Here is a 12,587-nt window from a genome sequence, read left to right on the forward strand (position 1 = left end):
ATATCAGTATATTGACATTTGCAAAAGCTTTCCATAGAATATCATATCTTTTTTACAAAAATAAACATGGAAATTTATTATTTTTCCACAATATTTTGAAATAATTTGTGATCATTATTTAATACTTCATATTAATATATTTCATCGAATATTTCCCTACATGCAACAGTAGCGAGAATGCAATTTCGCTAGTGTAATTAAGTTGTAAAAGGCGTTTTCCATGAATCTTTTGAATATGTTGTTAGTGGTTTTAATTATCATTGTTAATGACTTTAAACTCTTTGCTATCAGATGTAATTCAATTCATTGCGGAAATGATAACTTGGCCGCGATGAATGGGAGTCACAAATCTGCTGACGAGCATCACGCAGAGCTCGACGACTCTGATAATTGGGACAACACCAGCACAGAGGATGGAAGCGATACAGACAGGTAAATCATATTATTTCATATTATTACAATCATATTACAGAACATTTTTGTCACAATCATAATCTTCAATTACCCATCATTAACTTTACAATGTTCAATAATTAAAAATTGGTTTTTATTCAGACTGGCATAATATATAATTAAATAAATATATCATTGTACAAAATCAAATATGGCGAAATAAACGATACCTCTGTATGTAATATTATGTCTATATATTTGTACATTAGAACATAATATCTGAAATTATTATATGAAGAAATATAACCTAATAAAGTGGTTATAGTGGAAAGTGGTTGTGTGTGCGCTAAGTTTTAATGGTATTGTATATTACGAAGTGGCAATGTAATGAAATTTATTTCAGCTGCGCAACATGGTCTTCCCACTGCTCGTCCAGCAACAACTCTTTGGCATCGGGACGCGGCAAGAAGTCTCCGCAGCTAGTTACCAAATTCCTCAAAGGCAAGAGACTCAAGAGAAGTGCCAAGAAGGAACCTGCCGTGCCACATCCCAAACCCGGTGACAAACTGGTCGTGGAGATCCTCTGCACTACTAGTAAAGCCAACGTCGTATGGCAGGTATGTTGATTAGTCATACAGTAAAACCTCATTAGTAAGAACACTGATAATTCGAAATTCGCCGCAATTCGAAGTTTTCCCAAAAAAAGTCCCTTGAACATTATTGTCATATAAAACCATACCTTTAATTCGAATTTCATAATTCGAAATGATTTCAGAGTCCCTGGCATACAAAAATATTCAATAAATCGTAATAAAGTACACTATTTCATAATTCGTAATTCGAATTTTTCCTCGATTTTCGGTCCCATGGAATTTGTATTAACGAGGTTTTACTGTACCTTTATGTCGATGGTCGAGCTATTTGAGATAGAATGAGTTAACATCTCTTAATAATTCCATTTTGAACAATATGGGGACCAAATCAGAGAAACGTATTCCAGAAGTGGACGTATAAGAAAGGTGTATAATACCAAAAGTCTTATTTTTTATTAATATTTAAGTTTTATTAATTAGGGTGTTGGAAGTCATAGTGTCAAAATCAGATATTGAAGCAGCCTCTGAGTTTACAAAACTAACAGACGTTCTGTTATTCACAAAGATAATAATATTTAGTGTTATTTTTATCACATTTAAGGATGGCACTATAGAATTAGGAATCCCCTCCACGGACCTATTTCCCATCCATCACCTGGATGGGCAGGAATGCTTTCCGGGTGACTTTGTGGTGGGGGGTATGGGCATCGGTGAATGTGCGCCATCTCACCGCGACTATGGAGTGGTGCAGCGGGTAGACCACCACGGGAGGACTGCCGTGGTCAAATGGTTCAGGACGTATACTAGCTGCCAAGAACCTGTGTTAGTACATCTCGATTTCTAAATCACGGGCTCTCAACCTTTGTCAAGTCATATTTTCTCTCACTTTCACGTCCGTTTTTACATGTGGATCATCAATCATCATATTTTTATTTTATTTAAACATCACACTTTTTCCCAAAGGATTTTATCGTACTTTTAAATTAGCAAACTTTGCATTTGGTTTCATTTTACTAGATTTTATTTACTGTGAAATATTACACTTTTTTGGTTCCCTCTTTCAGTCTTTTTTCTTATTTCTTTGATTTTCGCTTGACAGGTTAATCGAGTGTCAATTTCCCGAGTCTTGAATATCAGATTGTGCTATATGAAATTAAGAATAATCGGTTTTTGAGTGTTACTCACAGATCCATAATATTTAATTATCTTATGTAATTACGTTACATATACACAACAATCTCACGTGACAGCGAAATATGTAATGAAAGAACGCTTACTAATTGTAGACAATTAAATGTCAAATAATGGAATTACCGTCCGGTTTGTGCCTGTATTATATCTTCAACTATCCTATAAGAAGATAATATTATATGTCATCTTCTTTGTAGATATAAAGTGAAAAACGACTGATTAAATTGAGGTATTGAAAAGTGTTAACAGATCACATATCAGATCAGATGTCAACATGTTCTTTCACCTTTTCAAGAATTTTCCATTTCTTTAGTAAACTCATACAATCGCATTCTGTAACCTTGATCTTGAGCACTGCAGACATGTCTATAAATAGAAATGATTCCCATGCATTGAATTGAATGTTTTAAAAAATTAGATTTAAGTTTAATTGAATTTTGAATACTGCAGTAACTACACTCAAATAGTGGTAAATGTGAATTCCAGACACGTAAAATCGTGGTTCCATTATGTTTATATATTTCTGTTAATTTTTCTAAAACTGATTTTTTCTTGTCATTTTCTAGTCCCAAAGTGATTGCGGAGAGTGAAGTGAGCGTATACGATTTGAAAGACCATCCGGATTTTCAATACAGACCGGGAACTGTTGTAATCAGGGTTGCCAACTTCACGGGAACCGAAGCCAGCTGTACCGCGGGACAGGTAACAATAATAGTTTCCATCTCACCCTGTTAATTTTCATTCCATTTTGAAAGCACTGCTGACTTTACATTTAAAATTTTTTACTTGGACTGACTTTGTTGAGCAAACATGCATTTTTAACTATTAATGAAATATGTTTACAATTACGAAATTCAAAACTTTTGCAATTTGCAGAAGACGCCAATAAATTAACAAGTATTAGTCATAGACAATACACATTTCCTGTGCACGGGAAGAAATCGAATCTGTACACCTTAAATTATTGTAAAACATTACCACTATATTACTGATTTATCATGCAAAAAATACATACAATTTTTTTTCTTGTAGGTGATAGACAATTTTCCATCGGGAAGAGTCCACGTTTGGTGGGTGGATGGACACAGCAGCATGTGCTGGCCTCAAGATCTCTTTAAGGTATTTTTATCATAAATCTATACATTATACACACCAGCAAGAGCATTTCCCACCAAAATCCATACAGATGTGCTACAAGGATGCAGGTGTCCCATTTTCAAATTGACTCTTGACATCTGGCAAGTCTATTCATGTTCACATTCAGTACTGATGATTATTGTGTCAGCTCATGAATTTAGGTGTTTGCACCACAGTCTTACCAGTCTAAGATTAGGTCTTGGATAAATACCACAGTCTTACCAGTCCAAGATTTTTTTTTTTTTTTTTTTCGACCATGTCCGATCCTGATAGGATCATATGGGCCTCCACAGAGTGGAGGTTTGTATTGACAGATTTTTGTTTTTCACGAGAAATGGATGTCAGCCACTTGCTCAACCTATTAGGTCCATACCCTGACACACACAAATTGAAAAACAATTTTTTTTGTACTTGCCAGACCCAGGATTCGAACCCGGGACCCACGGCTTTGTAGTCCAACGCTTATGCCGCGCGGCCACCGTGGGCGAGATTAGGTCTTGGATAAATACCATGTCTCACAGCCATATCCTAACACTAAAATTTCACATACAATATTAATGTATGAAAAAAAGTAATAATATGACAATATTTATTAAATCAGTTTACCTCTAAACTACTGTTGGTACTAGTGTAATGTTAGATTACAAATGGAAAACATAGATGTCACTGTATGACATCAAACTACTATTTTCAGCTACTGCAAACTATTACTTTTCTTTTTGCCGCCAACCATCGTAGAGTGGACGTTTGACTACTAGAATTATTTATGATGTAAAATTCAAATTTTTAATTTCACCTCATAATCTACGAGGGTGGGTCAATAAGTCCTTAGAGAAGCCGACAGGTGGCGCGACTAGTACTGCAAGCGGTTTGTTTTCATGCAGCGGCACTACCGATTCAGTATGCTGCGAAGTTTCAATCAGATTGGTCGGGTTGTTGTGTGTTTCTCGTACATTTTAAAAAAAAAATTGCTTGTGGAAAATGGAAAAATCGAAAATGGAGAAAATTGAGTTTAGAGTTGTTATCAAACATTTTAATATAAAAGGGTTAACAGCAAAGAAAATAAAAAATGAGTTGGATTTAGTTCACGGCATATCTGCTCCTTCACTTGCAACTATTTATAACTGGTTAAATGAATTTCAACGTGGTCGTACATCAACAAAGGATAAAACACGCTCAGGACGTCCTGTAGAGGTGATTACACCAGAAATGATCAATAAAATCCACGATATGGTGTTAAGTGACCGAAGATTAAAGTTGAGTGAGATGATTGAGGTTACAGGGATCTCAAAAGGTAGCGTCATTTCTATTTTACATGACAAATTGGGCATGAAAAATATTTCTGCAAGATGGGTGCCGCGTTTGCTCACAGTCGACAATAAACGCAGTAGGGTGGTGGCCTCTAAAGCCCTGTTGTCGCTCATGCAACGCAATCCGGATGAATTTTTTCGTCGCTTTGTGACTGTAGATGAAACATGGATACACCACTATACTCCCGAGACGAAAGAACAGTCAAAGCAGTGGATTGCGAAGGCAAACCATGTCCAAAGAAGGCGAAAACCGTAAAATCAGCTGGTAAGGTTATGGCTACTGTATTTTGGGATGCACGTGAAATTATTTTCGTTGACTATTTGGAAAAAGGAAAAACAATAACAGGGGATTATTATGCATCTTTATTGGACCAGCTAAAAAACAAAATTGAAGAAAAACGGCCTCATTTAAACAGGAAAAAAATCTTCATTCATCAGGACAATGCCCGTGTTCACACATGTTTACGATCAATGGCTAAAATTGAAAAATTGAAGTTCGAATTGGTCGACCACCCACCGTATTCGCCAGATTTAGCCCCCAGTGACTTTTTCCTTTTCCCAAACTTAAAAAAATGGCTAAGTGGACAACGTTTTTTTTTCAAATGAAGAAGTCATCGATCGGATAAATGCTTATTTTGAGGACCTTCCGAAAACTTATTTTTCTGACGGTTTAAAAAAAATTGAGAAACGTCTAACCAAGTGTATTGAGCTCCAAGGAAATTATGTTGAGAAATAAAAAAAAAATACAAAAATAAAACCTGTTTTAATGCTTTTTTCTAAGGAATTATTGACCCACCCTCGTATCTAACAGTGTTTTCACTAAGATAAATAAATAAACTTCTCTGCTAAACCTAACCAATACAGCATAATATACAGTAACTAGCTGACCCGGCAAACGTTGTTCTGCCATATAAATTATTTCTAGTGAATATTTTGGTTGTTAAATAAAAAATAACGAATGTATCGTAAGTGTGTGGGGATGGGATATATGACAGAAAGAGGAATAGAGCGCTGTAGACGATGACCGCCGATAAAAACAAAAAAACATCAACCATTCATTTTCTCAATTCAAAATGAGTAATGATGTTCATAATGAATGAATTACCTGTGACAGGATCTCGTTGTTTAATGTTTATGCAATATCCGTCTTGTCCCTTCCAGAAAATTAGCGGATATTGGAGAGCGTCGTATGAACGGTGTGTGTCAGCGATGAACTCCAGATTATTGTTTCTTCTTCGAATCACGATTTCTCGCGTCGATGTCGCCAACCATGATTCCAGCAATGTCGTCAACAACAGGCGCATTGAATCGAAGCACGTGCTCTCCAGCTGGTGTTTTATCAGGATTGATGACAATAGCGTGATTGTCACTTTGCAATTCGTGCATGTGTGCTTTGAAGAATTTCAATAATTCATTGTGCTCATTCAACAGGGCATCCAGTTCGCCGACGATGCGCCTGGCATTAGGCGAATTGAGGCTATTGTAGCCGCAACGTGCATCCACATGATTGATGTCCTCACCGCCCATGAAGTAGATTTGTAAAAATTTATGTGGTTCGTTTGGCATTGGCAGCAATGAGCCTACTTTGTGGTATACCTGGATTTTGAACGTAGAATGGAATTGTTGACCATTTGCCGCAGTATTGTGAACTATTTCTGTTGCTCCGAACGAAGTCTTTTGGAAGCATGAATTGAATGTGCGAATGGACTTCAGGAACAGGTTTGAATCTGAAACCGTGCCGATGAGCAAGCCGTTCAATGGTTCTGGTGGTATCTCAATTTCTGGTAGTTGCACTTTTCCTGATGCGCAACACATCCCGGCTGACTCATGTTTGAATTTGAGCGCATGGCAATGGGAACATTCTTTGTCCATAGCACCAATCAGCACTTTCGGATGAGCAGAATATTCAATATCTGGCTCGTGCTCGAATGCGAGACGAAGGAACGAAGCGGATGTAAATATTTGATGTACTTATTGGCGTTGTCGGTCATTTGCTCTGCGTGTATTAACTACGAACCGGCGCGCTTGTCTCCGTTCCAATTGTCGTTGTTGATTTCGTTCAGCTCGTGCCTCTTGTGATTGGGATGCACGCAACACTTACGCTTACACGCACGTTTTTGTTATCTTGTTGGATTTGTTCGTCTGTTCTTTCTGCTCTACTATTTTGCATATTTGTTGCTTTATTCGTTCGACGGCCCAAATGGCCCCCCTTGCATCTTGATGGCATTGTGCACTGTGATACACGCACATAAAAATAGATAAATTAAAATAAATCGTACAAAATTTTGCACGCACTGCGTTGTGATATGCCGAATGAAATGTCAAAATGACACGGCGCTTCTCTTGAATTCTTCTCGGACGTAGCGCCATCTGTCATTTAACAACATAAATAATTTCGTTCTGTTTGAAATACGAACGACGGTTAAATTTGTTCATACAAAAATAATAAAATCGCGATTAAAAAAATGGGAGGGTGGGGGTAGGAGGGTGAAAATTTGGAGAAATCAGCGATAACAAAAAGTCGCTGTAGTAGCATGTAGAAGACTTCTCAGTGACGTACCTGTCATGGCGGTAATGCGTGCTAGAGGCGTGTTTAAAAATAATGTATCGGCTCACCTTTTAGATGAGACTCTTTTTCTTCTTCGCAATAAACCAAAAGTTTACTAGCAATAATTCGAACATCACTCTTGATCGTTTTAGACATATTTTTATTATAAAAAGCTTCAAATTACGTAAATTGATAGATCCATGGGAGTGTAAAATGAAATGATAAATTCCTCATTTGAAAACGGAAATGCGATTGGTTGCACTGGAGGGGATTGTTAGTTCACAGTTTTAACACGTGGACAAGAGGCAATAAAGTCATTAGTAACACATACAATAATGACTGATTTGTAGGTTGGCGAATATGATTCAGACGAAGGTGACCTGTGGGCTGACGACGGGACTGGCTCAGATGACTCATGGGAAACCCAGTCTTCGGGCGGTTCAGGAGTCGACAAGACGGAAGGAGTTATTTCAGGACGGAATATTGAGATCTTTGGATCGCTGGATGGCAACTTCGATATATATGTGGATGGTGCGCTGCCTTCTTCAGATGTTGCCGCCACCCACCCTTCAACCGGTACAATCTCACTCTTACAACACTCATTCATTCCATACATCATATATATTTCTGACCATGTCCAATCCTAATAGGATCATATGGACCTCCACAGTGGAGATTTGTATTGACAGATTTTTTTTTTTTTTTACGAGAAATGGATGTCAGCCACTTGCTCAACCTATTAGGTCCATACTCTGACTCATACACAAATTGAAAAACAATATGTGTACTTGCCAGACCCAGGATTCGAACCTGGGACCCACGACGCAATAGGCCAACGCTTAAGCCGCGCGGCCATGTGGTAGTACGTATGTACAACAATTTTAATTTAGGTTTCCCACAAGTTGGGTTATCACCACAATCGTTGTTCATTGCTAAAATCATAAATTATTATATAAGATGAGGGTGGCAGAAGTACTTTCCCAAAGTCTATGCATTTGCTTGGTGCAAACAATATCGTTAAATAATATTGTGGTTTCAGGTGTAGGAGAGTTTCCAAAAGTGCCTCGGAGCCTTGAGCCACGGGCGGCCGCACATATAGAGAGAGGGCGAGCGGCTATGGCCAAACTCGAAGAAATGTTTTCCCAGAATCCTGCTCTTCAAAATCAAGAGGTAATGGACTTCCAACTTCCTAGTGACGTACGTTACCCAATTATCTTCTTTCTTTTGATCGTGTCCGATCCTAATAGGATAATATGGACCTCCACAGGGTGGAGGTTTGTTTTTACGAAAAATATATGTTAACCACTTGCTCAACGTATCAGGTCTATACTCTGACTCCAAACACAAATTGAGAAACAGTATGTGTATTTGCCACACCCAGGATTCCAACCTGGGATCCACGACATTATAAGCCGCTCGGCCATCGTAAGGGGATTTTATATATTTATATATAATATGTAACTATTGATAGCCATATTGTTTTTTTTATTTATATCAATTCTTCAATTCTATTGCATTATTCTGAGACCCCTTTTATTTTTGTCATTTCCAACTGACATTTGACGGAGCATATTTTTACTAAATATTTTTCACACCTGTAATTACAATTATTGTAATAATAAGATAACAAAGCATGACATTGAAAGGCTTAAAAAGCGTTCCCAATAAATAATGAAAACAATGAATGCAATGGAAAAAAATTCAACGGCTTTAAATCTATTATATAAGATTTAAGGAACCATATTATATCGTGTATTTCACGGCTGCTAATTTAGTCGCTGCTGAAGAATTTGGATGATTTCATGACTATTGCATGGCGTTGACAAATGTTAGCAAAAATCTGTTAAATGACTATTAATAATTAAGTATTATGAGATACAACAATGATGGATTACCATATTCAGTCATTGGTTGACATGCACAGGAATAACAAACATTGCCTATATGAATTACTGCGTCACATTTTCTGCATTCTCTATCTACTTACACTTTTACACAGGTTTACACAGGTTTATTGCCAGAAAGTATGTAGCTCTCTCATTATTTATTTATTAGAATCCAAAGAAAGTTCAAATTACGAAATTCAAATTAACATGATAGGAGTTGCTACCCTCGCCTAAAGCTAATGGTAAGTGGTAAAGATTGAGAGTTCGCCCGGTCCAATAACTCTGCGCGAATGTTGACTGACTTCAATGGCTATTGCCTGGCTTTATAATAATGTCAGTATAATATTAATGCTTTCAGATCATGAGGAAACTACTGAATCTTTATAAAGACTGTAGGTTTCTGGACAAACTCATGGGGACGTCTTTTTTTCACGAAGATCACTTCCAGGTCAGTTTCTGTATTTCTCTATTATTTTTTTATATACGCTATTTTAAAATTTATTGGTTGACAAAGTTTTTCTCTGCAATTATATGACTCAATCCATAATCGTTCTACATTTTACACTGTTGTTTTTCAACTTTTCTATTTCGCCCGCTCATGGTAAAGGTTTTTTCAGGAAACCTGTAAAAAATAACAATTCTAAACAATTATTGCACCGCATAACAAGTAAGGTTTGCTGGTTTGGGCAGGAAACTAGAAAGAGTGGATGTGACATGTAAGTTGTCAGGTAGATCGCCTCTTTGGTGTAATAATTGAAAAATATGTTATTGCAGGGTTTACTGGAGAGGGTGCGAGAGCGTGGCGGAAGCAGCAGAGAAAGCGGTGCGGGCGTAGCGTCCGGAACTCGCAAAGTCCAAAATCAAGTCATGAGACTCTTCTCCAGAGATGATGGTGTCATGGACCTTTCCAAGACTGGCAGCGGAAGTGCTAAAGGTGATTTTCCCCACGATCATTGACTTTTTACTTTATAAAAAGCACTACTGACAAATACCGATAATCGTATGTTTTTATATTTATTATATCAGCGTTTCTGTGCATAAAAGTTATAGGCATGTGAAGTTTTGACAAAATTGAGATTTTAACAACATTTTACAAGGTTGCTAAGCCAAAAGAGCATCTTTGATTTTATTGGAAATGAGTTAGTTATGGGGTTAATTATTTTAGAATTTAATTGAAGGCATCTCAAAAGTCCCATCAGCAAGAGTTTGTGGCATACATACCGTCGGTGTTTTGTAAAAAGGGCGAATTAACCAAAACGCTACTTTACAGGCGGAGAATTTTTAACTTTTGACATTTATTTGTTTTTTACCTGTAGATGATTATAAATATCTAACAAGTTTATAATAAAGCTTAAAAAGAATACTGTCATTATAATAGGTATTAGTATATAATATTTTAAAAGGCCTAATATGTCACATTTGCTTTTTATTTCGTAATTTTAAATAATTTAATTTTAGTCGATTATCGATTTTAAGTACTTTCCTGTGGAGATAAAAATTCGCCGTTTTTACACAACAAAGCTAGTGGGGTACATATTTTATTTTCATTAAAATCTCGATTTCGCCAAAATGGTTGATTCGCCCTTTTTACAAAACACCGACGATACAATATTGATACAATTTTTGGTACGGCGTTAGTGAAAAATATATTATGCGAAAAATAATTATTTCATTTTGCTATCATATATTTTTGGTTCAACACGAATATATTGTTCGAGTGATTCTAAAAATCATCTGTCCAAGGTATTTTAATTCATTCAGAATTATGCAGTTTGTTCATTATTGAAAATCTCCCTGTTTCAGATGCCGAACCTGTAAAAGATTTAAATCCGACGAGTCCCGTCGCCAACGGTCAGAAAGAGAGCTCCCCGAAGTTAGAAAAGGAGAAGAAAAAAGATCTAGACGTGTCACCCATACCTCAAGTAGAAATTAGTAACCTAAGTTTAGTAGGCGATCAGTTTTCCAACGTTTTATTCTCAATAGAAGGCGTCAAGCGCGAGAATGAAGTGAGAAATCGTTCAATCGACAGCACGTATTCAAGTATGGAAGTAGACGGCGAAAAAAATTGCAATATCTCCATCACGATTATGAGTCCCAACCTCAAAGATCCGGCCGACGCTTGCAACGCCATGCGCTTTCATTCGTCTCCCAGTGACTGCTCTATCAGCAAATACACCACCCCCGCCGGCAGTCTAAGCGACTTGGTGGCTCACCTCTCCCAGGAAGAAAAGAGCCCCACCACCGCGAACAAGGCCGTCGCGAATGAAGATTCTGGAATGGAGAGCCAATGTCAGTCCATAACGCAGTCGGTCAACAATACCGTCTCATCTAATGGAGACTACGAGAGCAGTTTTCAGAGCGCTGAATTTCCGCCTCAAGACTGTTCCGTCCCAACTGGAGCCCTAAAAGGTATGTATGTCACTCGCATAAAAATAATCACTGCAGTCAATCAGTACAGCAGTTGTTGCAGGATCACTGTAGAGCTAATAGTGATAATATGTTAAATTTCATATCTATTGAATGTTTGGGAATCAGTGAATTATGTAATGAAAGTGACACATAAAAATATAAAAAATTAGTTTGATAAAACATGAAAATATTAAGGCTATAATACCTCAGCTGAGGCATGGTCTAAAAAGATCGTGACTAGGCGATGCGCGGATTGCGGGTCGCGGGTGAAAATGACATTAGCCGAATGAAATATAATTTGTCATAAAAGTTCAACATGCGTCCTTTTTATGTTATGTTTATTATTATATTCGTAATAATAATAGTATATTCATTGACATGTTTTCTTTTTCAAGTACATGCGGAACGTTTTTTAGTCATCTTTACACGATTTAAGAATATTTTCATCCGACTCCATCACAAAAGAAATTGACGTGCGAACAGGCCGAATATGCCTCACCGAATGGCAACGTGCCGCAAAATTTCGTTCCACATAGTGTTGAAAATTATTTGCCGTTTCACTTATATACGCTCTTAATATTTAATATACATAATTTGGAAACCCTTAAGAAAAATATGGTGCTGGATGGGACTCAAATCTGATTCTGCGCATTTACTAAATATGACATACTTTGTACACGCTACTCCTCTGAAACAATGCAATTGGCCCCATTATTTTTTTTCCTTTAAATTGAGTTTTAACCAAATTTAATTTTTATCAACATTCAATCCATGTTACTGAGTAAATAAATCTGTGAATTTCAGCCCCACGCCCCGCCCACACTCACTCGTCCCCCGACACCCAACTGTCTACAAGAAACGTGTGCCTCAAACTGTGCTCCCTCATCAACATTCAGATGATGAAGGCGTGCGCGGAAGTCAGCAGGTAAGTCTGCCACCGAGCGGCAACTGATGACCGAACATTCCGGCGCCCAGCACATTGCAGAACTGATAACATTGAATCCTTTCATTCTCATCGAAGAAATGTCTAGATACATTTACGGTGAAAAGTAGGCTTTAGCCCAATTATTAGACAACGCAACGAATAACCCTGTAATTAACAAATCATAATTATGTAATC

At 37.2% G+C, this 12,587-nt stretch overlaps 2 protein-coding genes across 2 annotated transcripts in view; one reads left to right on the forward strand and one right to left on the reverse strand.

The window, feature by feature from the left end:
* LOC147070166 ((E3-independent) E2 ubiquitin-conjugating enzyme UBE2O) overlaps positions 1-12,587 on the forward strand; it is a 34,267-nt gene that overhangs the window by 9,023 nt on the left and 12,657 nt on the right. The window contains exons 6-16 of the mRNA XM_085950000.1: positions 292-432; positions 797-1,010; positions 1,588-1,808; positions 2,744-2,879; positions 3,210-3,296; positions 7,523-7,748; positions 8,212-8,342; positions 9,417-9,506; positions 9,833-9,992; positions 10,862-11,467; positions 12,272-12,392. Coding sequence (XP_085806126.1) covers positions 292-432; positions 797-1,010; positions 1,588-1,808; positions 2,744-2,879; positions 3,210-3,296; positions 7,523-7,748; positions 8,212-8,342; positions 9,417-9,506; positions 9,833-9,992; positions 10,862-11,467; positions 12,272-12,392 — 2,133 coding nt within the window. The remainder of the gene's footprint in view (positions 1-291; positions 433-796; positions 1,011-1,587; positions 1,809-2,743; positions 2,880-3,209; positions 3,297-7,522; positions 7,749-8,211; positions 8,343-9,416; positions 9,507-9,832; positions 9,993-10,861; positions 11,468-12,271; positions 12,393-12,587) is intronic.
* On the reverse strand, positions 3,351-6,874 carry LOC147070167 (uncharacterized). Its single transcript, XM_085949956.1, has 2 exons — positions 5,421-6,874; positions 3,351-4,118 (listed from the first exon to the last, which is right to left on the reverse strand). Exon 1 carries the CDS (start codon positions 6,494-6,496, stop codon positions 5,846-5,848), a length of 651 nt encoding a protein of 216 aa, XP_085806082.1. The 5' UTR covers positions 6,497-6,874; the 3' UTR covers positions 3,351-4,118; positions 5,421-5,845.

This window comes from Rhyacophila brunnea, unplaced genomic scaffold (assembly GCF_057557595.1).
Source record: "Rhyacophila brunnea isolate RB1 unplaced genomic scaffold, BYU_Rbru_1.0 scaffold_22, whole genome shotgun sequence".
In the NCBI taxonomy this organism is placed as follows: Eukaryota; Metazoa; Arthropoda; class Insecta; order Trichoptera; family Rhyacophilidae; genus Rhyacophila; species Rhyacophila brunnea.

What these genes read in the sequence shown, in the direction of transcription:
- LOC147070167 (XM_085949956.1), bottom strand. Translation starts at nt 6,496, where the DNA reads ATGGACAAAGAATGTTCCCATTGCCATGCGCTCAAATTCAAACATGAG.